Consider the following 25,237-nt stretch of genomic DNA (forward strand, 5'->3'; position numbering starts at 1 on the left):
ATAATAATAATAATAATAATAATAATAATAATAATAATAACCACCTTTAAAATTATCTAATCATACTACCAAAGTCCATTTCCCCCATAAACACAAAATATTTTTTGCAGCTTTAGTACACACTTATTTTCCAGGTAAGCAACGTGATGGACAATATTACACAGTGAAGAACTGTTCCACCTTTCCCATGGCTTTAAAATGTCCCAATGGGGGGAAATGTCCCAGGGGAGGGACACCTAGCTGGCTCAGCTGGTAGAGCATGTGACTTCTGATCTCAGGGTCTTAAGTTTGGGCCCCACATTGGGTGTAGAGTTTACTTTAAAAAATAAAAATAAATAAAATGTCCCAATGGAAAAACCTGTTTATGGCAACTTGAACTTAGAAGCTAAGTCATTGTTACATATAGATACTAAGTACTTTTTGAATGATTTTAACATGCATTGAAATCACCAGTAATACAACCGTTTGGGTAAATTGTTTAGAATTTGACACCATGAGTTGTTCAAAAAGAAACTGCATGGAAGGCAACTTTGCTGAAGGTATCTCATGTGCCAATATGTCTTTTAGGGATTTGCATTTGAGGCTGTCACATTCACAGTGATTCTGTGGATAGGTACAACCTCTTTTGTTATTTCCTCTAATATAATCATGCCTGAGCATTTACATCTTGAAAGACACATTATTTTGTTTTTATTTTTCCTTTGTATTACAGCATTACAGTGATTTCTTTAAAGTATGCAAATAAGAGTTCTTTATAGAAAAATTCCAAAGAACAGACACAGAAAAAATAGTTAAGAGCTGGAAAATCAGCATCTTGCAACCACTATGAAACAATGGATCCAGGCAGCTTACATCAGTGACAGCCAATGGAGAGACAGGCTGACATTGGAACCCACTGAGACAACCAGACATTATGGGCCTCTCAACGTGATATAATAAGAAGTATTATGAAATATTTAGCACCCATGAAACGTTCTTACCAAAACAAACAAACATCTGAATCTAGCCTCTAGAACAGAGTACCACTCTAAAGAAATATGGAGAATGAAAGGATATGTTAAAATGACATCACAAAAATGTAAGCCAGAATGTGGGAAATACTATCAAAGAAACAGTCCAGTTTCTTCAACGAATAAATGGCATTTTTAAAAAACGAGAGGGCTGTTATAAATTAACAGAGATTTTATTAAAGGACATACCAACCAAATGTAATACGTAGACCTTGTTTAAGTACTGATTTTAACAAACTAACTTTAGGAAGGCACTTTTGAGACAGACAACTGGGAAAACTGAACATGAACTGGGTATTAGATAATATTACAGAATTATTGTTAACTTCATCAAGTATGATGATACTGTTGCTTCACACACAAGTGTGTCTGTGTGTGCGTGTGCGCACATGTATGTGTTTATAGTACATCCCTATCAGCTAGAGATAAATATTGAAATATTTGTGGATAAAATGACATGTAGGTCTGGGATTTGCTTTAGAATGTTTAAACCCCAAAAAAGGGATGGGGTTGGCAATTGATATAAAAATGGCAAAATATGGATGTGTTGAAACTCGGTAATAGAACAGGGTAATATATAATGTGTTAATTTCGGTTGACTTCTTTAAAGTCCTAGAACAGAAAAAAGATACAAAATCATCTCCTTAGTTCCGTCTTTAGGTTGCCACAAATCTATGGGTCAACACGCTGTGAGCTACTCAACCAGTGAGGAGCTCTTACACCATTATCTAACAAATCTAACCTGTCATCTACTAAATCTATCCTGTCCCTGAGGACAAGGACAGTCTTGGTCTGATATACCCTAATGAAAGAGAGATAGTCTATAGTGATACTTTGATATATCTATTTTAAGCAAACTCTACGCCCAACGTGGGACTTGAACTCACGAGATTGAGACAGCCAGGCGCCCCTTGATATACCAATTAAGAAGCCTAATCAAAGGGGCGCCTGGGTGGCACAGCGGTTAAGCGTCTGCCTTCGGCTCAGGGCGTGATCCCGGCATTATGGGATCGAGCCCCACATCAGGCTCTTCCGCTATGAGCCTGCTTCTTCCTCTCCCACTCCCCCTGCTTGTGTTCCCTCTCTCGCTGGCTGTCTCTCTGTCAAATAAATAAATAAAATCTTTAAAAAAAAAAAAAAAGAAAGAAAGAAACCTAATAAAAAAAAAAGAGCTAAGTTTGGTATGCTTGGTCTTGGTATATTCTCCAAGGATCCTTTTCACTATAATCTTTCATGCGCAATCCTTAGCAAATTTGTTCCACTGTTCTCAAAATCTCCTGTGTGTTTTCCTGCCTTGGCCTTTGTAGTACATCCTCATTTCTGCCTACGGCATTGATCTGGAATGTCTATCCTCTTCTACTCTATCCACTATCCACGCAAGTCCCTTCTCCACAAAGCTGGCTCAAATCCCTTCTCAGTTTCCATGCCTTCATCCGAACACTTTGATTTACAGAATGTCAGAAAAGGAAGAGACTATTCATGGCTCTTCTCACTGGCCTTTTAATTTTAAGTAGGTAAGCCTTTGGTATCTCCTGTATTTTTATCCTTCCTGCTCCTTTAGAATGAAATTCCTTGAGTGGCAGGGACTATATCTTCTATAAGGAAATATACCTGGCATATTGTTAGCACTCAAATTACATGCAAAGAATTTAGAAGTATGATAAACAGCTGTTTCTTTTTTTTTTTTTTTAATATTTTATTTATTTATTTGACAGAGAGATAGGCAGCCAGCGAGAGAAGGAACACAAGCAGGGGGAGTGGGAGAGGAAGAAGCAGGCTCATAGCGGAGGAGCCTGATGTGGGACTCGATCCCAGGACTCTGGGATCACGCCCTGGGCCGAAGGCAGACGCTTAACGACTGAGCCACCCAGGCGCCCCTAAACAGCTGTTTCTATATCCTCTATATTCAAGATGAAAATGATGAAGACGGCTCAAATAATGAGTCCTTATCACACACCAGGCACTAGCCTATTTTATATATTATAACCACCAACCACCCCGAGGTTAGTAAGCATTATGCCCACTTCATGAAATGATGCAGAGAGAGAAAAACAACTTACTGCTCTCACAGTTAGTAAGTGACCAAGGGGGGTTTGAACTCAGGCAGTCCGGCTCCAAAATCCCATTCTTAAATTTACTATTCAGCATCTCAGAAAAAAACGTGAGTAAACAGGAAAATTTTATCCACTGCAGAAGTCTAGCCTCTAGTATTAGTCTACAAATAATAAATAAACTCTTGAGTCTACAGTTCTGGGTCACTTCATCTCAACAGCACATACAGTAGAAAATGGGCTGGAATAAGTCATGGGAGCTGAATTCTAGTCCTCACTAGGATCTCAAGTAGTATAACTCAGCCCTTCTAGAACAATTTTATTTTGGGGGGGGGAAGGAAGGTTGATTTCCTTCTGGACCAAAAGGTCTATTATTCTACCTACCTCTTGATTTTACTGGTGAGAAAAAAAGAACCGAAAATAAACTAATTCGTTACCCAGCTGCCAAGCCGGCCTGATTCCCACAGTGAGCTCTCTCGGTCTAGACCTGCATCACTTAGCACCGCCGCAGGAGACACAACTGGGCTCTCTGCCTCTAGGCTGCCTCTTCCCCGCTACTGGGAGAAAAAAGACAAGGTTCGTAGGCCCCGAAACAGGCATTTACCTAATAAAAGGTTTGAGGAACTCAGGTCACGGTAAACTGGAAAGAGGAGCAACACAGTCACATCAAGCCTTGACTTCAATATCTCTAGTGACTCTGCAGAGCACGTGCTCATTCATTCATTCAGCCAATTTAACTCCAGGTCACTCCTCCAGATGCCGGACACACCTCCACTCGAACATCTAACAGACATGTCCCACCTAGTATGTCTGAAAGAGAACTCTTGACCCCCACCTCCAAAAATGTTCCTTCCCTCTTCCTGCCTTCCCCGTCTCAGTAAATGGCCCTCTTCCTACCCACATGCTTTTGCCTATAATACACCAGCAAGTCCTGGTAGCCCCACATGCAAAGAATTAAGTTCAAATGTTTCACCAGGACTATAAATGCCCCCATATAATCTGAACTCAGTTTATCCCTACCTTGTTTTCTCTCCTTTTCCTCCCTGCCTAGTCGGCTCCCAGCCACTCTGTTTCTCAAACAACCTACTTTATTCTAACCCCAGGGCTTTATACTTGATGAAGTTGCTGCTCAAAAGGAGCACATCTGGGGCGCCTGGGTGACTCAGCTGGTTAAGCCTCTGACTCTTGATTTTGGCTCAGGTCATGATCTCAGGGTCCTGAGCAGTGGGCTCTGCGCTGGGTGTGGAGCCTGCTTGGGATTCTCTCCCCTGCTCTACTCCCAACCATCCCTCCCCTGCCCCCTCATGCTCTAGCTCTCTCTGGAATGAAGGGAGGGAGGGAGGGAAGAGCACATCCTCTGAAATACCTTCCTGACCACTCTTTTAAAAACAGCCACATAGACCACTCATTCGCTTTTCATCATATTCAATCCTTATTCCCTCACTCGGCTTTACTTTCTTCAGAGTATTTATCATGAATCAGAACTATACTACAAGTTTCTTTTCTGCCCTCCTCTCCCAATTAAAATGTAAGCCCTACAATGAGAACTTCTTTCTATCTTCCATTACTCTATCCCCAGTTTCAAACACTGTGTGCCTACTGGCATAGTATTTACTGAGTTAATGACTTCTCCCAGTCTCTAATACCTGCCAGAACCTGCCCCAGGTGCCAGGGAGAACTTCAGTTGTTGACATCTCTCCTCCCCTTCACAGCTCGATCTCTAGGTAGCGTTCCTAACTTCTCACGCTCACTGAGGATGAACGCCCTACAGTCTGGGCTCTCTAGTCCACTCCTCTGAAAGTGCTCACTGAGTTCCACAACTTCCTCGCTGCAACAGCTCCGGCCGATGAACGCTTGTTTCCTGTCTTCTTGACCTATCTGCAGCAATAATGACTGAATCCTCCTTCCCAGAAAATCGCCTTCTCAAGTTTCAATGCCAGTGCTCTCTCCTGGTTCTCTTCCTACTCTCCAGGCTATTCCTGCACACAGTCCCCTGCTCCTTACATGTTAAGTCTTTCCAACAGCTTAGGGATCAGTCCCCCCTCATCTTCTCAATCCATATGTTCTCACCATCACTGAGGAACCAAGTCTACTACCATGGATTAAGTCCAAACTCTTCTGAATTCCAGACCCACATGTTCAACTGCCCCTGGACATCGCTACCTGGATTTTCCATGTGTATCTCAAACCCAAGACGCTAAAAAATGGAAATCACTTCTCTTTCCCCTGCTTCCTACCTTCTCCCTCAAAGCACGTTTCTCTGTGTTACACATGCATCTTGGTGAATGGCATTGCCCAACTATTCAAGCCAAGACCCTGAGTCTTCCTAGACTTTTCATTCTTCCAAAAGTCTGTCTAATTAATCACCAAGTATGTCTCCTATCTGCATGCACTACAGCAACTTTCCTATCTTACGGTAATTTAACTGTCCCCCTCCTCCCTGCAAATCCGTCCTTCAGAGTTATCCTTCTAGAACAGAAAAATCAAATTCCTGGCTTAAAATTTCCTAAAAATTCACTCCCTATTACCCTACCCTCCGGACGAAGTTCATCTCCTGGAATTAGCACCCCCCCCACTTCAGTAATGCTAAATTTCTTATGGTCTCTCCTCAAAGGAAACCCTTTCTGTTTAAGTTTCCCTCCATGGGATCCTCTCCCCAATACCACAACACCCCGCAATTCATCAACTACCAGTTCAAATACATGACTTCTCTTGGGATGCCTTCATGAATTCATCCAAGAAACAGAGAGCCTCCATTATCTATCGACTATATACTTTAAGTATAAATTTATCATACTTCTTACAATATTGTATTATAATCACCTCTCTCATCTTAAGAGAGCTGGCTTTTTCTTTTCTTTTTTTTTTTGTCCCAAGTGCCCAACATAACATCTCCACTTAGAGATGGTATTCAAAATATACTTATTAAACAAATGGATTAAACTAGGGGTCACAGCAGGGGCACCCAGCTGACTTGGTTGGTAGAACATGAGACTCCTGATCTCAGGGTTAAGTTCAAGCCCCACGTTCAGGGTAGAGATTACTTAAAAATATATTTTTAAAATATTTTATTTGAAAGAGAGAGAGTCCACAAGCACAAGCAGAGGGGAGGGGTAGGGGGGAGGGAGAAGCAGACTCCCCACTGAGCAGGGAGCCCCACACGGGACTCGATCCCTGGACCCCAGGATCATGACCTGAGCCAAAGGCAGATGCTTAACAGACTGAACCACCCAGGCTCCCCTTAAAAACAAAATTTTTTGGGGCGCCTGGGTGGTGCAGTCGTTAAGCATCTGCCTTCGGCTCAGGGCGTGATCCCGGCGTTCTGGGATCGAGCCCCACATCAGGCTCCTCCACTATGAGCCTGCTTCTTCCTCTCCCACTCTCCCCCTGCTGTGTTCCCTCTCTCGCTGGCTGTCTGTCTCTGTCACATAAATAAATAAATAAATCTCTAAAACAAAACAAAACAAAAAAACAAAATCTTTAAAAAGATAAATAAAATCAAGTAGGGGTCAGCAAACCATGGCTCATGGGCCAAATCTGGCCCACTACCTGTTTTTGTACAGCCTGCTAGCTAAGAATAGTTTTTACATTTTTTAATGTTTAGAAAAGAAAAAAAATTTAAGAACAATATTTGGTGATGCCTGAAAATTATATGAAATTCGGGTTCCAGAGTCCATAAAGCTTGTTCGGATCATAGCCACGCTCACCTGCTTATGTTTAGTCTCATGGCTGCTTTCACACCTCCACAGCAGAGTCGAGCTGCAGCAATGGACGCCAGATGGCCCACAAAGCTGTATTTGCTATAGCTTGTACAGAAAAAAGTCTGCTGACCTCCAAGTGAAATATAAATGAACATGGGCTTTAGTTTCTGACAGAACTTGGTTCAGATCCTGGCTTGACCACTTACGATCTGTGTGGCCTAGCACAAATAACCTAACCTTTCTGAGATTCAATTTCTTAATTTGTAAAATGGGTTAACATATCTTGCTGGATTGTTTTGAAATTTTACTAAGCCTTTTAATCAGGGTCCCTGCTGCAGGAACCCGCCTATAAAGTGTTTGGTACAGAGTTATATCTAATGTTGAGAAGCCAGGCCCAGGTTGGAATCCCAGCTCGATCACAGACTGTATGACCTTGGGCAAGATGCTTAACTTCTCAGGGCATCAATCTCATCTGTAAGGCGTGGATAATAATATATATTTCACAGGACTGTTGTGAGACTTAAATGGTTCGGTACATGTGAATGCTGAGCAGTGCCTGCAGATAGTAAGCGCTCAATAAATACTACTATGAATATAGCAGTATTAATGGTTAATATTAGTTTTTCCCTTCCTACATCTACTCTACCCCTCCCTCCTACTCAAAGAAGCCTGCACCTACAGAACGAAGTTCATACTTGCATGACAAGTGCTATTATAGAAAAGTGGGTGGTCAGGAAAGGGTCTCTGTGGCTTGCAAGTCACATCACAGTCATGGTTCTCTTAGGTCTCCGATCCTCCCTTTTCTAAATGTTTTCTTCCTTAGAAATCTAGCAAATCCCCAGGCTTCAAAGTAGGGAACTATGAAATTCTGATCCCTAGCCAAGATTTCTCTCTCTTGAGCCCCAGGGTAGCATTTCTCAACTTCTGATTTCTACCGAATGGCCTAGCATCACCTTAAACTGAAAATGCCAAAAGCTGAAAATTCTTCTTCTCCCCAACTGTTCCCCGTCTCGCCCCTCCTAGCTTCCTCATTTACTAGAAGAACCTGCTATTCTTCCATTGCACAGGCTGCTTGTCCTGAAATTATACTTTAGTTCTTGTTCTCCTGCGATAAGACTATCTCAAGTCATCTTTTTCCTTTTGTCCCTACTGCCTGCCACTGACTACTTCGGGCCCCTTTAACTTTGAGCTTATTCCACCAAAAAGCTCTGATCCATCTCCCCACCACAGGCATCACTCTCTCCCGCATGCGCTACCACACAAATCTTCCTAAAACACACCACTCTTCACCCTTTCTCTGCTTAAAACTTTTGGTGTACTACCCCACCTTGCATCCCATAATCTATATGGAAAAAGGCAAAGATCGACTTCAGTGTGGCAATCTAAATCCTTCCCTAGCTACTTGCTCCAGTCTTCCTTTTTAATCTTATTCCCACGATAAAAATACCATCACCTTACATTTATGCAGCACTTTATTTTACTCAGAAAACATTTTTACCTGGCTGGCGTTTCATCTCCACAATAACCCTTGGAGAGAAGCTCAACAGTAGTCAGTGTCTTAACAGACCTCTAGCGCCGAACTAGAGTCAGAATGAATGGATCCCTGTCCTATTCCTCCCTTGGCTTCCCAGGTAAATCAATCCAACTGTCTAATACCTCACTCCCGCAGCTTACATACAGGAGTCTTCTGTTCCAGAAAGTCCGGTTTTGGTGCTGTCCCATCCACCTCTCTCCAACACACCTCATGTTTTCTTAGCTCTCTAGTTTATCCCCTACCATTGCTTCACTTGGTAGGTGGCCCTAATCCCCAACTCCTGTTATAAAAATACAGTAATACAGTATAAGGAATACAGTCATTAATACTGTAAAAACATTGTACGGTGGCAGATGGGAACTAGACTTGTGGTGATCATTTCATAATGTATGTAAATATCCAATCAGAATGTCATACAAATGAAACTAGTATAATATTCTATGACAATTACACTTCAATTTAAAAAACCCAGTTATTTCTTCAAGTCTTCAGTTTTGGGAATGCTTTCTCTGACACCCAAAAACATTTTACTCTGCTTGCCAACACCATGGAAGTTGTCATAACTGATTTGATACCTACTGTCCCATGCATACTACAGCTAGTTTATCTAATATACTTAGGCCTTCTAATAACACCCTCCCAAAGGAAAAATTGTTAAGAGTTCTCTATTTCTCTCTGTACCTATCACAATACTTTGCATGTAAGGACTTGAAGTTTTGGATTAGACAGCGTTGGCCAGTGTTTTTCAAATAGCAAGTCACAAACCAGGAGTAGGATGTGAAATCAATCTAGAAGGTCACAACTAGTATTTTTTTCCACCTCATATGGGTAACGTGCCGAGGTGGTAGCAAGGTTTGAGGGAGACACAGGTTACACACACGGCGTGAACAGCCAATGAACTACAAAAAGGTATTTTGTTTTCAATCAAACAACAGAAAAGAGACCACATCTCTCATTGTAAAGATGAGTGCTGTTTTGTGAAACTCTTATTTCATTACATGTGTATGTAACTGCTGGATCATAATACCAAACACATTTCCTACTTTATGTTGTATTTTTTTAAAAGTTTGAAAGCTGCTAACGTAGATGACCCAATTTCTAGGCTCGAGGGTTTTACATTTAAACCAAGGAGACAGCTGCTTTCTACCAAAGCCTACTCCCTACGAGAACCATCAGCTAAATAGAGGACATACATACACAGGAGCTGAGGAAGACAAAAGAGTAATGAGCGTAGGGGAAAGTTTGTAAAGAAATGTTTCTTAGAGATGCTGGAATGTGCTACAACACTAGGTGTTTAGTTTCCAGCCTCTGCCACTTGTTTAGCCAAAAAGAACCCTTTATAGGAGGGCTCTGAAAATGTATTTCTCAATACTCAAAGTTAAAGGGTCCTCACCAGAGCCCACACTACAAGGGTATGTAGGATCTGGCCCTGGCTATGGCAACTTCATTTCCTATCCCTCTCTCTCTCAATCATGGTCATCCAGCCACAGCGGCCTCCACGCTACTCCCAGAACATTCCAAGTTTCAGCATCTCTGTACCTGCTCTGTCCTCAGCTGCATCCTTCCTTCTTTAGATTTTATTTATTTATTTGACAGAGGGAGATAGCGCACATGCAGGGGAGGGGCAGAGGGAGAGGGAGAAGCAAGCTCCCTGCTGAGCAGGGAGCCCAACTTGGGGCTTGATCTTAGGACTCTGGGATCATGACCTGAGCTGAAGGCAGATGCTCAGCTGACTGAGCCATCCAGGCACCCCCTTCCTTCTTTAAATATCATTCACTTCATTCAATTTTTTTCTTTTAATGTCCCATCTTCAAAAAGGCCCTCCCTGACCACGGTATCTGAGGTAGGCCCCCACTCTCTATGACCTTAACCCACTGTATGGTTTTTCATAACACTTGTCACCTCCTAACACTCTATTACACATTTATTCTTTCATGGTCTACCCCAGAGATCCACAAGCTTTTTCTATAAAAAGCCAAATAGTAAATATTTTAACCTTTTCTGTCACAACTACTCAACTCTGCCATTATAGTATAAAAGCAGCTTAGATAATGTGTAAATGAGCAGATGCCGCTATGCTCCAATAAAACTTTATTTACAAAAATAAGCAGCCGGATGGGTTTGACTCAGAGGCCATGTACCCCTGATATATTCCTTCTAACAGAATGTGTCATTAAAAAAAGGAAGAAGAAGAATATGAGTGTCATAGGGGCAGGAATCTTCTCTGTTTTGTTCATTATGGTATCTTTGAGGCCAGAATACACCTCGCCCGAAGTACACATTCAATGAATTCAACAAATATGTGCTGAGTAAATGAACAGAACTGATCTGGAGTGGGGAGCCACAACTCTCTTCCACTTCCTTGTTGTTCAAGAAGAATGAGGCCAGGTCAGCAAGTGTACTTCCATTTGGTTAGTATCATACCATGAAAAATGGTACCACAACCATAGTGTGCCCCTGTCACCAGCAATAACCATCTCACACATAAATGACTTCGGTCATAACTGGGTCCAGGCAGAAGCCTGTTAAAACACAAATTCCTTGGCTCCGCCCCCAGAAGCTCTGATTCAGTAGGTCCAGGGTAGGATCCAAGAATCTGCATTCCAAGTTTCTAGGCAATGCTAATAGGGCTGGTCCTAAACTACTTTTTGAGAACCAGTAGGTAAGAGCACCCAAAGACCATATAGTACTAGTGTTTTTATACTATTAAAGAAAAAAAAGCCATAAATTCCTGATGTTCCAGTGATCTGGTTGCAGGGGGACTGAAAAAGAATAGACCCATAAAAACTGACTGTTCCGTGGAAATGTTGCTTCAGTGAAATGAAGGCAAAACCCACTAGGTCTTTAATTTTTAACAGACTAACTCCCAAACGCTCACGCCACACAGGTAAAAAAGAGAAATCACCTGTGGCTGGCTAGCCTTGATAGTGTGCTATTAGCTCATAATCAGTTTTCTTAAAATTACTTAAAAAAAAATTTTTTTTTTAAGTAGGCTCCACTCCCAGGATAGGGCTTGAACTCAGGACCCTGAGATTAAGAGTCTCATGCTCTATGGACTGAGCCAGCCACATGTCCCAATTTTCTTAAAATTACTTTGAGGAAGAATCGTAACCACCTGCCTCTCTATTGTTAGATGCCACAGGCAGAAGGGGCAGAGGGGAAGGAAAGAGCATCTCAAGCAGATTCCACGAGCGGAAACCAAGAGTGGGTCCCTTAACCAACCGAGCCATCTAGGCGCCCCCCACCAGAGAACCTAAAATTACATGTGGCTTGCATTACATTTCTATTGTATAGTGATGGCCTAATCCAATTCTGCAAGTAGACTTGCCACCTCCTCTTCCTCTGGGTGATTTCTAAAAAGCTTGTAGAAAATGACGTGGAGCAGTGCAAGAACATGAAGCTACGTGGTATGTCTGACATGGGATGTCAGGAAAACCATGGGTCAGGTGCTCATCCACTGTCACTTCAGGTCTAATCACCATTTTTCCTAGGAAAGGGAAGATCAGTCCCTCCTCCGTGACCACTACGTATATCCACATCTCTAGCCACACACACAAATGGCACACTTTACATTAATTTCAAACTGCAATTAACGTACCTGAATCCCTAGCTTATCAGGCTGAATATAAGATCTCTGATTATGAAAACTACCTGGTTCCCAATACCTAAACACCCCCAGCTCCCAGTATGTATTTCATTCTTATGGAAGAGACACATCTATAACAACTCCTTTATTTTTTTTTTATTAAAGATTTTATTTATTTGACAGAGAGAGCCAGAGAGCACAAGTAGGGGGTGGGGGAGAACAGCAGAGGGAGAGGGAGAAGCAGGTTCCCCGCTGAGCAGGAAGCCAGATGTGGGGCTCAATCCCAGGACCCTGGGATCACAACCTGAGCTGAAGGCAGCCGCTCAACTAACTGAGCCACCCAGGTGCCCCTATTTTATTTATTTTTAAGACTTCATTTATTTATTAGAGAGAGCACGTGAGCACGAGTGGGGGAGGGGCAGAGGAAGAGGGAAAAGCAGACTCCCCGCTGAGCAGGGAGCCCTGAGATTCCGACCTGAGGAGAAGTCAGACTCAAACCGACTGAGCCACCCAGGTGCCCCTGTAACAACTCCTTTAAATAATCTCTGCCTGTATTACTGCAATGTCCTTAACTCCTAATTTAGAAAGTTTCTCATTTCCTTGCACTGCCAAACCTCTACAACCATGGAGGATACCAGAGGAGAATGCTGGGTGAGGAAGAATACCAAAAAGAAGTATAGTCTAGTTACTCAACAGTTGCTATATAACCATTAAGCCTTTGCACCAAAAAAACCTAAACTGAATACAAAATTTAAACATTTTATCCCTTGAGCTCTTTTCTCTCTAAGCATCAAAAAGATACTTATAAACCTATGAGGAATAACCTTCTTGAACATACTTTAACATATCCAGATGTGTGTTGAGACTTCTCTAGTCTAAGGACAATATTGTTAAGGAAAGAAATGTACTGCTGGGAAAATTAGAAGAACTGAGAAACTTAAATGAAAATAAGCTTAAAAAAGAAAAAGAAAAGAAAAAGGTGGGGGAGGTGAATATTGCCAAAACATTAAAATACATATATGATTTAATTACCCTGTCACAAAATATAAACTTCAAGGACTAATTCCAGCATACTGGAAAAGAACCACAGCCCGTGCGGCAGGAAAGCATTTAATTCCCAAAGGTGTTTCAAACCCACTGAATAGTATCATCCTGCAGCAAGGGTCAACAACTTGTGGCAAGCTCTGGAGATGACTTTGAGTGGTGCTCGAGTGGGAAGTCCATAAATATCCACTGAATGAAGAACTGAATGAATCAGAAAACTCACGCACGGTGTAATTAATATTCAGAACCCACAGCCAGTTAATCCGAAACCAGAGCTAGAAGTAGAACCAAAAACAGTACCTGAGTCTAATCCCAAACCATTCCCCCAGGAGTTAGCTCCCCTTAAGTTATGCATGGTTGATTCATCCCCTCTTACTTTTATGAAAGTTCCAAATCCTCTTTCCCACATTCTCCCTCCTCTTTAACCAGCTTTCCAGATAAAAACAGAAGATAGCAGTTTCTGGTCTCACAGTTTTTTAGACAAGTAATAACATCTCTAACAATCACCCACAAGTGTTCAGATGTCTGGCCTCCCAAAGGCCAGACATTGTGCTCGGTGGCAGAGGCACAAAGGTTAAGTGTAGTAACACTATACCTACTTTTCAGGTAGCTTCTTGGGGAGGCAGACAAGCAAACAATTACAGCATAAAAAAATGCTTGAAGCATAAGACAGGAGTGCCACTAGAGGGACCCTTAACTTTACTGGGTGGGAGGGGAGGGTGACAAGGAGTCTTCAAGGAACAATAAAAGAAATGAAAGTCAAAATGAAAAAATAAATTATAATTGAACATGCCTGTGACTGTTGTACTAGCTCCTCAGATTAGCACTCTAAAGTGACTCTAATGAAAATTCTCTTACTATAAAGAAAAAAGCTGAAGTTCATGACACTGGCACTAAGTCCTAGCAAGAAGAAAAAAAAAAACCCACACGATTCAGCAGGACATAATGCTAAACCTAATTAGTCATGATGTCAAGAGGCTTCACCCATTTATTGTCTGTCCCTCCCAGCTGAAGGTGACTTGACTGACCCACTCTCGTGATTTCAGTTGGTTTTTTCTAGCAGCAGTGATAGACTTGCAGGGCTCCATCCATACTTCTGATACCCCTTGCAGCCATCAGCAAAATCTGCTGGGCTGCTGGTTGGCACTGCAGCCATAGAAGAAATACACTGACCATGTCCATGAACTGGATGGACCCATACTGCTTTGTTACTATTCAGAAGGACAACTAAAACCACCATTAGCAAACACTGTGGGAGGGTGCTAAGAGAGAGAGTAGGGATGGCACCCAGGGAAGCGCCTAACAAGGAAATTCATCTCTTGCTAGTTTCACAGGACACTAAGTTTTCACCTCCTGGTACTCAGCCCTTAGGACATTTCATCAGGCATGAAAGTGGGTCTTCTGTTTCTAATTCCCTGTAGCTACAGATCATTTCTAAGCTTCATGCCCACCTTGCCTAACTTTCCTCTGCCAACAATGTCCTGTCCTCTTATCCTTACCATTCCAAGAACATCCTCTCTTCTTGATCACTCACTTCCCTCCCATGGAAACTAGGTAATATGTTCCCTTGGGAAACTGTCTGCCTTATCACGTAACTCCATCATGAATCGAGACTTGGCTAATATGTAAAAATTACCACATTTTTTAAAAAGCTCTGGTTGTACACTTCTTAAAGGCTCTTTCTTCAATTTTTTTAAACGATTTTATTTATTTGAGAGCGAGAGAGAGAACGTGTGCATGCAAGCAGGGACAAGCAGACTCTGCGCTGAGCCATGGAGCCCATGAGGGGCTCAATCCCACGATCCTGAGATCATGACCTGAGCCAAAATCAAGAGTCGGATGCTTAATCGAATGAGCCACCCAAGTGCCCCTCTTTCCTCAATTTTAATGAATAACTTCAGCAACTGAAAAATCTATACCTTATCACTTAAAAAAACAAAAACATCATGGCTCCTAGCACAACACTAAAATTAATATGGAATTAATTTTTTACAAAGATTTTAATTATGAACAGCAGTTTACTTTTAACTCTTTGGTGGGCGGGGGGCGGGGAGAGAACCGCACAAGTATCCACACTGGAGGGGGCAGGAGAGGGAGAGAGACTCCAGGCTTCACACCCAGTGCTGAACCCAGCAGGGGGCTGGGAGACCCTGACCTGAGCTGAAATCAAGAGCCTGAGGGAGGCTTAACCAGGCGCCCCTTAACTTTTATGAATATAAAATGTAGGAAATGTTTCCTTTTGAGTTCATGCTCATGAAAATAGCCCCCCAGGAATATTTATAATGTAATTTAAAAACACACTATTTCTAGGATAATCCAATGATACCTCAACCTTCACTAAAAACAGCTTTTGGAACCTCCAATTTAAAACAAAACACCAAAACCCCCACAAACCTCAGCAAATGTACATGGTAAATGTTATAAAGCTGATGTTTCGAAAATTATGACTCATCAGTGCATGGATTTCTTCATTTTTAAGATATTGCAAGCCTAATCTAGGGATTTGTTTCACATCAGAAGTTTATTAAGTTTTTATTGTAAAAAAAGTTTTCAATCTTTAAACAAGATTGCTGCTAATACATCTTAAAATTCTAAGACTGAAAGGAATATCTTCCAGATTAAATTTCCAATTTAAAATAAGAAAATTATATTTTATGACATTTTAACTTAAACACGAATGTCAAAATATGGGGAAAATGAGCTCCAAAATCAGCTTTTTATGAAATCATGAAATCAAAGACCCCAGAAATTAAAATATTTACATTCTTATCTATCCTTTATTGAAAGTCAAGGTAAATGTAATTCATGATTTATTGAATTGAAAAAGTCTTAAGTAAGAATGTCATAATCTTTTAACAAATCATAGTTAAAATAAATGGTCTGATATGTTGGTAAAAATCTTTTCAGTGGGAGTCAATTTACTTCGCTTACAGGAAGGCAAAAGTCACCGCATTAAAATCACAAGCCAATCACCAATCCTGGCTTTGCAGTTCCCAAATCCCGAAAACAAAATTATTGCACTTCCACTCTGGGATTGTCTGCATGTATGCTTTTAGTGTCGGTTAACATTTGTAGAGAAGAAAAAATTTAAATCTACTAACAAGAGTGGCACAATTTCAAAAAATGGTACAACTTTCAAAAGCTAGATTAATGGCCTACCTACTTTTGTACTTTACAGTTTGAAAATAAACAGTATCAGATGCTTCTGAGAATAATATAACATGATCACCTACCTGTTCACTTACTCGCTATCACGTTTACATATGAGAATCTTCTAAAAGCTAGGGGAACTGTAAATGCAGTAAATATAAGGACTCTATTCGAAATCTCAATTTTTTCCAAAAGCAAGAGTAGCCCACCAAAAAGTTAAGAAGGCACTCGAGAAGAACAGATTCCCTCTCTGAAGTGGGGAAATGTGGTTAAGAGTTGGTAATTATTTTGTTATCGATTTGTTTATCCATTCCTTATGGCTCAGATGCTGTGCCACCAAACTCAAGGTGAGGCGCTGGGCCTCATTCATTCACCCCCACATTCTGTGTTCCTAGCAAAGTGCCCTATACATAGCAGCAACGGAAAAGAGGTTGACTGAATTAAGGCAGTAAATGTGTTCCTAACTGCAGGTAATCAATTAGGCTCAAACTCATGCAAGAACATTCATAATTTCATTTTAGCTAATAAGCACTGAGTAATCTGACGTGTTTTTAATTTGCCAAGCTACTAAATGGATTTTAAGCTCTGAATAACACTCTTATTTTTTAAACATGTTCAAAAGAAAGTGTGTAGTGATTTAAAAAAATATCCTTACAAATAAAAAAGGCAACGATTGGTTTCACTGTGTATAACATGGAACTAGATGGTGTTGGTATGGTGAACACAAAGTGACCCGGCACCGATGTAAAAGGTTTGTTAACATGACAAGAACATTACAAAGAGAATTAGAAGCTGGAAAAAATGGAATTCTGGCTAGAAAAGTCATAGTGGGCAAGTAGGAGACTTAACTGATACAGAGTACTGCCATCCCCACTCAGGGTCTTGGGAAGTTGGGAAGCCTGTTTCCCACCCTGAAGAACAATTACTTCCCTACCCATCTACACGGTGCTGTGGGAAACTGAGGCACAGACCGTGGACTGAACCAGTTACTCCCCATTATAATCACCCAAAAGAAACGATGGAATGAATACCAAGCAGAATGGGCCCTTTATAGGCTCCCAACAATTCCAGTTCCATCAACTCTCTGGTTGAGAAAAGAAGTAGGCAAATTATAGCCCACAGGCCAAACTGGGCCAAATTCAGCCACCTCCTGTGTTTGTACGGCCTGCAAGCTAAGAATCGTTTCTACATCTTTAAATGGTAAAACAAAGACTCATTTCTATGACACATGAAAATTATATGAAATTCAAATGTCAGCGTCCAAAAATAAGGTTTTCATTGGAACAACGCTGTGCTTATTCATTTACATGTTGTCTATAGCTGCTTTGGTACTACAATGGCAGAGATGACAGAGAACTTACAGCACACCCAGCCTACAATATTAACCACCTGGCCATTTACAGAAAAAGTACGCTGAACCCTGGCTAGACCACTGCTTTATGCTCCTGGCTGCATCTCCTTTCTCAGAGGTGGTCCACTGCTTCACAAGGTAGAGACTCTAAGCTTGACAGATGTCCATCTTGGGGCTGTGTTGTCCAAAGTTACATCATTACACACAACATCCTGCAACTCTTTAGGGTGGGCACAAAGACAAAGTAACAAATCACATGCATTCGGAAGGTCCTGAAAAGGTAGCATAATCCAAACACAACATTACAGGCAGCACATTTCAGATCTTTTACCAGACTACTACATCGAGTTCTGGGTCACACGGTGAAAGGAAACAGGAACCACAGAGAATTTGGAGGTTGGATAGATGATTATAAGAGCTCAAAAATCATACCACTAAAGAAATGCTAAAAGAAATGGAATTCATTTGCCCAAAAAAGAGAAAGGTGGGAAAAGAACTATAATAGTGAGGGTGTCAAACGCTGCATTTTTTGATAGATTAAATTTTTACTGATGAAAATAATGGCATCCTGAATTAATACTCCACAAAACATACATCTTATGAATTAAATGTGATTCTTAATGAAACTGCCACTCCTGCCTTAGGCCATAAACTAGCCCCTTAAAAGATAATCACTTGTCAAATATTGTACTGTAAGTCTTCAACTGACGGATTATAGGAATGTTCCTTTTTCAGAAACATCTGGCATTATGTAAGTTACCAGAAAAAGTGTGCTATTAATGTGCTGAGGTTCAGTAATATTCAAGTAACTAAAAGGTAACGTAAGTTTCATAACCATATGCCTTTCCACAGGACCAAATAGGGGGAAATGGGCTTAAGTTACAGAATTCGCATTACATTCAAGAATGTTCACACTGTGGGATTTTAATTACTCTAAGAGATTACTGAGGGTAAAGGAATCTTCCCAGGACACCATTCAATTAGAATGGAACTATCTGGATGTTTTTCTGAAGCAGAAGAATGGGTCTCAAACCAATTCTTCCATTGCTGATTCTGTAGTTTTAACTCTCCCGGTTCTTAGGAGTAAAGAGAGCCTGCAGTCACGCTCAGTTTCATTTTGTCTTGAAGGTGGTCCATGTACATACAAATACATCTGACATAAACTTTAAGATCCCAAATTAAAATTTGGTTGTAGTTTTAATAACAACTCCTTTTAAATTACAGAGATAGAGAATACATTCCCATTAAGTAGGAAAAATTGGGAAAATGGGCATAGTTTCCAAATTATTTCTATGGGCCTAAGTACCTTATTATCTCAAAATGTCCAACACTTTCACACAGTAAATAAAGACGGTTTTCAGTTTTGAGCTTTTTAAAATACAGAATCCTTGAACACAAAATTTTCTGAGTCAATCTCAACACTGTAATTAATAATACAAATTCTTGAAACTTGCTCTAAATATATTTAATCAATCTGAGTTTTTCAACCTCGAAATTCTAAGGCCGGCACTTCCCTAAGAAAACCCTTGCAACGGTGTGAAGCACACACTAATCTGACTCACTAAACTTTCTCCACTCCTACATCACCTATACAGGATTTTAAAATCAAGAGTACACAATACTTGCACGCCACTTCTACAATCTTGCATTAACCTTACCCGGATAAACTTTTCGTCAAGTCTCTTAACACTTTTTTATTTATTTAAAGACCTGTGGTAGTGAAACAAAGAAAACACAACCCCCTCCCCCTTTTCTAAACCATATGGCAGTAAATTGAAGTTAACTTATTTTTTACCGGCTCAACGCCTATACATCGGTCCTAAACATGTTTCTCTTTGTGCCCTGGGACTGGGCTAGAACTGTCTGCTTATTTGCAACTGTACCCCAATCATGTTTTTAGATCGAAAAACAAGTCCAAAACGCCCCTTGATCATTAACAGTCCTCACCACGGTCATTTACCAAAACCTGGTTAGAAAGGTAGTGCACGCTGGGCGAGGGGCCCGCGGCCCGCCCGGAGCGAGTCCCGCTCCCTGACCGGGTGATCGAGCAGGGAGTTTACTCGCCCCGGCCGGGCCGGATCCGCCCCGGGAACTTGGTTACCCGAGCCCAGGGACGCGCCGAGGCCTAGCCGCGAGGCCGGGGCGGGCTCCGGGTGGCGGGGGCTTCCCGTTCCCCGGCCGCAGAGCCTTCCCGCCCGCCCCGCGGTTGCCCGCAGTCAGGGGCACTCGCCGTCGTCTCCCGGCGACCGGACGCGCCTGCCGGGTCCACAGACGGCTCCTCCGTCTCCCGCCGCCGCCTGCGGCCCCGTTCGGCGGCCGCACCGAGCCCTTCCGGGGCGGCGGGAGCGCTAGGCCGCGCCGGAGCCCGCGGCTCCGGGGCCGGCCAAGCGGGCCGCGGCGTCCGGTATCAGTCCCGAGGGCCGGGCTCCCGCCGGTAACGGGCCCCGCCGACTCCCCTCCCCCTCCCCCGCCCCATGACAGTGCAAACCCTCCGGCCGGCCCGGCCGCCCCGCCTCCGGCACCAGGCCCAGCTCAGGGCCGCGGCCGCGGCCGTGGCGGCGGCGGCAGCGCCGCCGCTGCTCTCCGCCCTCGCTCGCTCGCTCCCAGGCCAGGCGCCTCGGGCCCGGCTCGGGCTCGACCTAAGTCTCCGCCGCTTCCCGGCCGCCCTCCGCGGCGCCTGGCCCGGGCGGGGTAGGCCGAGGCCCTGGCGGTGGGGTGGGGGCGGGGGCTCCTCTCACCTTCATGTCGGGACATCCTAGTTCAGACGGTGGCGGCGCGGCCCCTCCCGGGCTCCGGCTGCAGTGTCCCCGGCGGGATCCCGGCGCTGCCCGCGCCGGCCGGCCGACTCCCACTCGACTCCCGGGCTCGGCCGCGGGGGCGGGGTGGGCAGGGGAGCGCTCCCGCGGCGGCGGCGGCGGCGGCGGCGGGGAGGCGGCGCGGGGCGGGAATGGGGCCGGGCCTGGCCGGGGCTGAGCTCCTCCAGGAGGCGGGTCCGACGCCGCGGCTCCGCCGGCGCCCGCCGTGACTCGGTCACTCTCGGGCCCGCCGGCTCCCGGCTGCGGCGCCGCGCTCCGCAAATCCCGCTCCTCCCCTCCCCCGGCCCACCCCCCGCCCCTCTCCCCCGGCTCCCGGCCGCCGCCTCCTCCTCCTCCTCTTCCTCCTCCTCCGCCTCCTTCCGCCGCCCGCACGCCGGCCCCGCCTCTCGCTGCCCGCGCCGGGCCCAGCCGCCCGGAGGCCCCGCGGCCGGCGGTCGCGGCGGGGGCGGCGCGGCTCGCCCGCGCTCGCCAGCAGGCCGCGGTCGGGCGCCGAGGCCGGCCTCGGCCTGGCCTGGCCGCCGCCGCGCCGCCGCGCAGCGCGTAGGGAGGAAGAGGAAATGCCCGGCCGCCGGCGCCCGCTGCTCGTCGGTACTGCCGGTCCGCGTGGCCCGAAGGGCGCCCGCCTGCCTGGCCGCCCCAGCTCCGTCTGGGCCCTACCCGGGTCCCGGCCGTGGGCGACCCCGCCGCTGCCCTGGGGTGGGCTGGGCCGGGCTGGGCTGACCGCGGGCGGCGGGCGCTGCCCTGCAATGCGCCGCGGGCCCCGAGGGGCTCTGGCTCTGGGGCGCATGGCTGTCTGGCCGGCCGGGGAAGCGAGCTGCGGGCCCCGACCCCGAGGAGAGGCTGCGGACTGCCTGGGGACATGTGTTTGTGTTTCTTTTTAAGCCAGCTGCTCGGAAGAGAGAGGCGGCTGGCCTCCGGTCGTCGTCGGGTGTTGCCCGGCCGGGTGACTCGCGGTCCAGGGAGGGCGTGGGCGCAGGAGGGCGCGGGAGGCGGCCGGCTTGGCTACGGTGCTCCTAGGCTGGCTCCTCGAGAAACATCTCTTTGGAGGCTGTCCCCGCCAGCCTGGGTGTCCGATAGGACCCGCGCAAAGTTTGATCCAGCGTCTTGGCTCACCCTGAATGCGCTGCTTGGAAAGCTGTTGGGGGAGGGAGGGTTTGTATTTTCCTTTTTAATTTCCCTGCCCGTGAACCACGTTTTTATTTCTCCTTTACGTTTTTACCCTCTTCCTTGTCAACTTTTGTTTTCAGGCTTATTAATTCAACGAATATGTATACTGCCCCTTACCACGTGTTCGTGGTAGAGTGGTTTGGTGGAAATAGACCATGCTTTGGAGTCAGATCAGCCATCGGATTCTGGTTACGATATCCTCTGTGTAACCTTGGACAAGTTATTTAACCTTGCTGAACCTCTGTTTCTTTGTCCTATGTTTGGTTTTGGTTATTTTAATTTATTCTTTTATGTTTGAAATTACTCTGGGTTTTTTGGTGTGTGCATGTGTAAAATTCTGTCTTTAGGCTAAGGCTGCTCTTAATCCTGTACACCATTACTAGCTGTGTGACCTGGGGCAAATGACAGCCTTCCTATGCCTTGATTTCCCCAACTTTAAAATGACCATGATTACCGATGATATTATGGCTACTAATGATAATAACAGGTAGGTATTGGGAGGATTAAGTGCTAAAATGTATATAAAATATCTAGCACAGGACATAGTAAAAATAGTGTTTACCATATTTAATTAAATTTGGTTTTAAGGCACTTCCTGATTTCAGACATACTAAAAAGCTCCTCTTAAAGTCAAGGAATAGGTATTAGGTCACTCAGATCTAGCCAAGGACTGTATTTGGTAGTAACTGTGATAAACTAGATATAAGCCAAATAAGGTTTAAATAAACGGGGATTTAAACAAAGACTTTGTCACCAGAGATATTTCCATTGCACTTGGGGAGCTTTTGCCTAAATTAAATCCAGCACAGCTGTTGAAGAAAGAGGTCCATCCAGGCCATAATTGGGGGTTGGTGGGCTAGAGAGTACTGGGCTTCCAACAAGGCTAGCCAACACTTAACTGAATGCTTACCGCCGTCTTTCTAAGCACTTTACAGTATTGGTGTGTGTGATCCTGGGTACCAAACGCTTAAGGAGCTTCTGTTTCTTGTGCTATAAAAGTGAGGACAACACCACCCTACTGTTTCGTGATGAGCAAATGATTTCTGGAAATATATTAAGATACAGAGGTTAAGGCATTGTCAATAATAGAGCATGCTGGAGCGGGTAGGAGAACGGGCAAAAATACTGCACTCCAGGAAGGAGTAAGAGTTAAGTACAGAGATTTAGTTTGTTTTGGTTTGGGGGGTTGTTTGCTAATTCTGTTTAGAAGAGCAAACAGATAAGTGTCGAAACCTCAAGGGAATATCAGATCTCTGACAGTTACTCCATTGTTTTCAATTAGTCAAGAGTAAGAAAAGGAAGAAAGTGACTAAACATTGTTCTTCGCATAAGACTAAACAGGAATATGATAGTTATTTGGGGTTTTCTTGGATGCAGGTAACATTTTCTCAATTCAGTTAAAGGTCAGGCCCTTCAGTTTAAAACAGCCTGCTTGCTCTCCTGTCACGTGGGAGATTTTATTTCTGAAAAGATTAATTTAAGTGCTTATACTAAGTTGTCTATCAAATGATTTCTTTTCTCCAGAAATGGTTCCTCCAGTCCTTTCCCAGTATCTCAAGTTCTTCTTGGTCCTTACCTCGCCAGCCCATCTTCCATACTGTGGAATTACAGTTCTGTTCAGTAAAACAAGCTAATGCATGGGAACCCTGGTGAAATCTGAATAAGATCTGTAGTCTAGTTCATTGTATTGTGCTAATGTCCACTTCCTGTCTATGCTAATTTTCTGTAGTCCTGTAAGATGTTACTACCGTTGGAGGGAGCCAGGGGAGTGTACGTGCACCCTCCTGCAACTTCCTGTGGGTATTATTATTTCAGAGTAAAAAATTATAGACATAAATTGTTGCCTGCCTCTGAGGGGGCTGAGGATTGACTACAGAGAACTTTTAGAGGTGATGAGGATATTTTAAGTCTTGATTGTCTTAGTGTTTACTGGATACGTTTGTCAAAACCTAAAAGAACTATACACCCAAAATGGTAAAGGTTACTTCTATTTAAATTACACCTCAAAACTGACTTGAAAAAAAGGAAAGCAAGCTGTTGTCCCCCCAGCCTCCTGTGGCCTGACTCTGTAAGGCCCAACAAATTTTTCCTTCATCCACCAGTGTATCCTGAGCTGCCTTATACTATATTGATTCCTGTCCCCGAGGCTTTGCACTTGCTCTTCCCTTTGCTTAAAGAGAGCACAGGAAATTCAGGCCCAAATTCAGATTCCCTGCACTCTGTTAAGCCTTCCTTGCCTCCGTTGGGCACACTAGTGCCTTCCTCTGTTCTGCTCTTAGTCTTTCCTATAATTTTTAATTGGCTTTCATCTCTTCTCTTAGCTAAACTCCAGGGTAGGCAGTCACATGATTCATTTCTATCTCAGGGATCCAGTAGTGTTGAATGAGTGAGTGAATTGAATGATTGAAAACTAGAAGAATGCTTATTAAAGTAACTTCTCAAAGTATGGTCCAGTGTCCTCAAGACCTTTCTAGAAGGTCAGTGAAAATGCTTGGATTTTCTTACATACTTCAAACAGCACATCTCAGTAGATTGAATGTCAAGGCAGATAAGGTCATCTAGCTGTCTTCAGTTAAGCCAGACTATTAAAGGTATTTGCAAAACTGCAAAACATTGTCACACCTCCAAATGTTTTTGTTTTGGAAAATAGTTATTTTTCTTAAAAATATTTGTTACTATGAAATGGGTTTAAAGTGTGTAAAGAGATTCTGAGACCAAAACATTTAAGAATCTCTACCTTTAGAGATTCATACAAGCCCCTTATTGTTGGGGTGAGAAATGGTAATGACGCCAAGCTTTAAGTAGTGCTCTGGTGCCTGAGGCAGCCGCTGTTAGAAGCCCCCTACTTGTGGGTGCGATTCTGTCTGTATTTTACTCATAAGGCAAGTGAGGCACAGAGAAGTTAATTGACTTGGCCACATAACCTCATCACTGGTAGAGCCCGGATCTGGGCCCCTGTGGTTCCAGAGGCTCTGCTGCTAACTAGTCTTCTGCCACCTCCATGGAGGCCTGGAAAGGATCAGAAAGGCCCATGCTATCTGGTAACCTCACCCCTGTATGCTCTCTAACTAACCTCATAGTCACTTCAAGAGTCACTGAGGCTTTGAACTTGCTTTACAGTTTTCATTTCAAATTCTGCCACCCTGAGTATTTTTAAGCATGGCCTTGCAATACCCTGATTTCAGATCTAACCATGTGTACCTACACTTCCCAACCACCCACTCCCCTCTCATGACCATAACCTGGAACTTGGATATACAACTTCCTGTTTTATTATAACTTCCTGTTTTTCCAGTTTACTTAATCTATCACTAAATATTTAGAATCCCAATCCCTCGGACTTACCATTTGGCCCTTACTTTTTCTTTTAACCCCATTCTCTTCCTGACCCAGCGGGTACCCTGTCAGCAACTCAAGCTATTCTCTTTCCTAACCTTTGACTCTTTAGACCCCTCATTTTCAAGCTGCACCAGCTCTGCAGCTCCCAGTCCTGAATCAGTTGCATGACTCCATTTCTCCCCACCTTAGGGTGCAGAACTTAGGGTGATGGAAATGTACGGGGGGCAGCGGAGAGCTGTTACAAAGTCCAGTGGGTCCGATTGCAGTTGGACCTCAGTATTGTTCAGTAGTCCCTGTCTTTCATCAGCACCGCTTCAACTGCTTATGCATCCATATTCCCAATACATAACCTCGCCTTCTAATCACAGAGTAAAGTTTGAAAAGTCAGAACTTCTTTGCACTCTGAGCCTCCAAGAGAACCCGTACGTTTATGTCCTGCTGCCTCCTGCCCTCATTCCCATCCCAGAAGAACTGAGGTGTCCCTCTTT

At 44.0% G+C, this 25,237-nt stretch overlaps 1 protein-coding gene and 1 pseudogene across 1 annotated transcript in view; both read right to left on the reverse strand.

Moving 5' to 3' along the window:
* Positions 1-20,281, reverse strand: part of KCMF1 (potassium channel modulatory factor 1) — a 68,481-nt gene extending 48,200 nt beyond the window's left edge. The window contains exon 1 of the mRNA XM_040623253.1: positions 20,166-20,281. Coding sequence (XP_040479187.1) covers positions 20,166-20,181 — 16 coding nt within the window. The 5' untranslated portion in view covers positions 20,182-20,281. The remainder of the gene's footprint in view (positions 1-20,165) is intronic.
* LOC121101101 lies at positions 9,115-9,207 on the reverse strand (annotated as a pseudogene).
* Positions 20,282-25,237: the final 4,956 nt, after the last annotated feature.

The sequence above is a fragment of the Ursus maritimus genome, unplaced genomic scaffold, assembly GCF_017311325.1.
Source record: "Ursus maritimus isolate PB19 unplaced genomic scaffold, ASM1731132v1 scaffold_6, whole genome shotgun sequence".
Taxonomy (NCBI): Eukaryota; Metazoa; Chordata; class Mammalia; order Carnivora; family Ursidae; genus Ursus; species Ursus maritimus.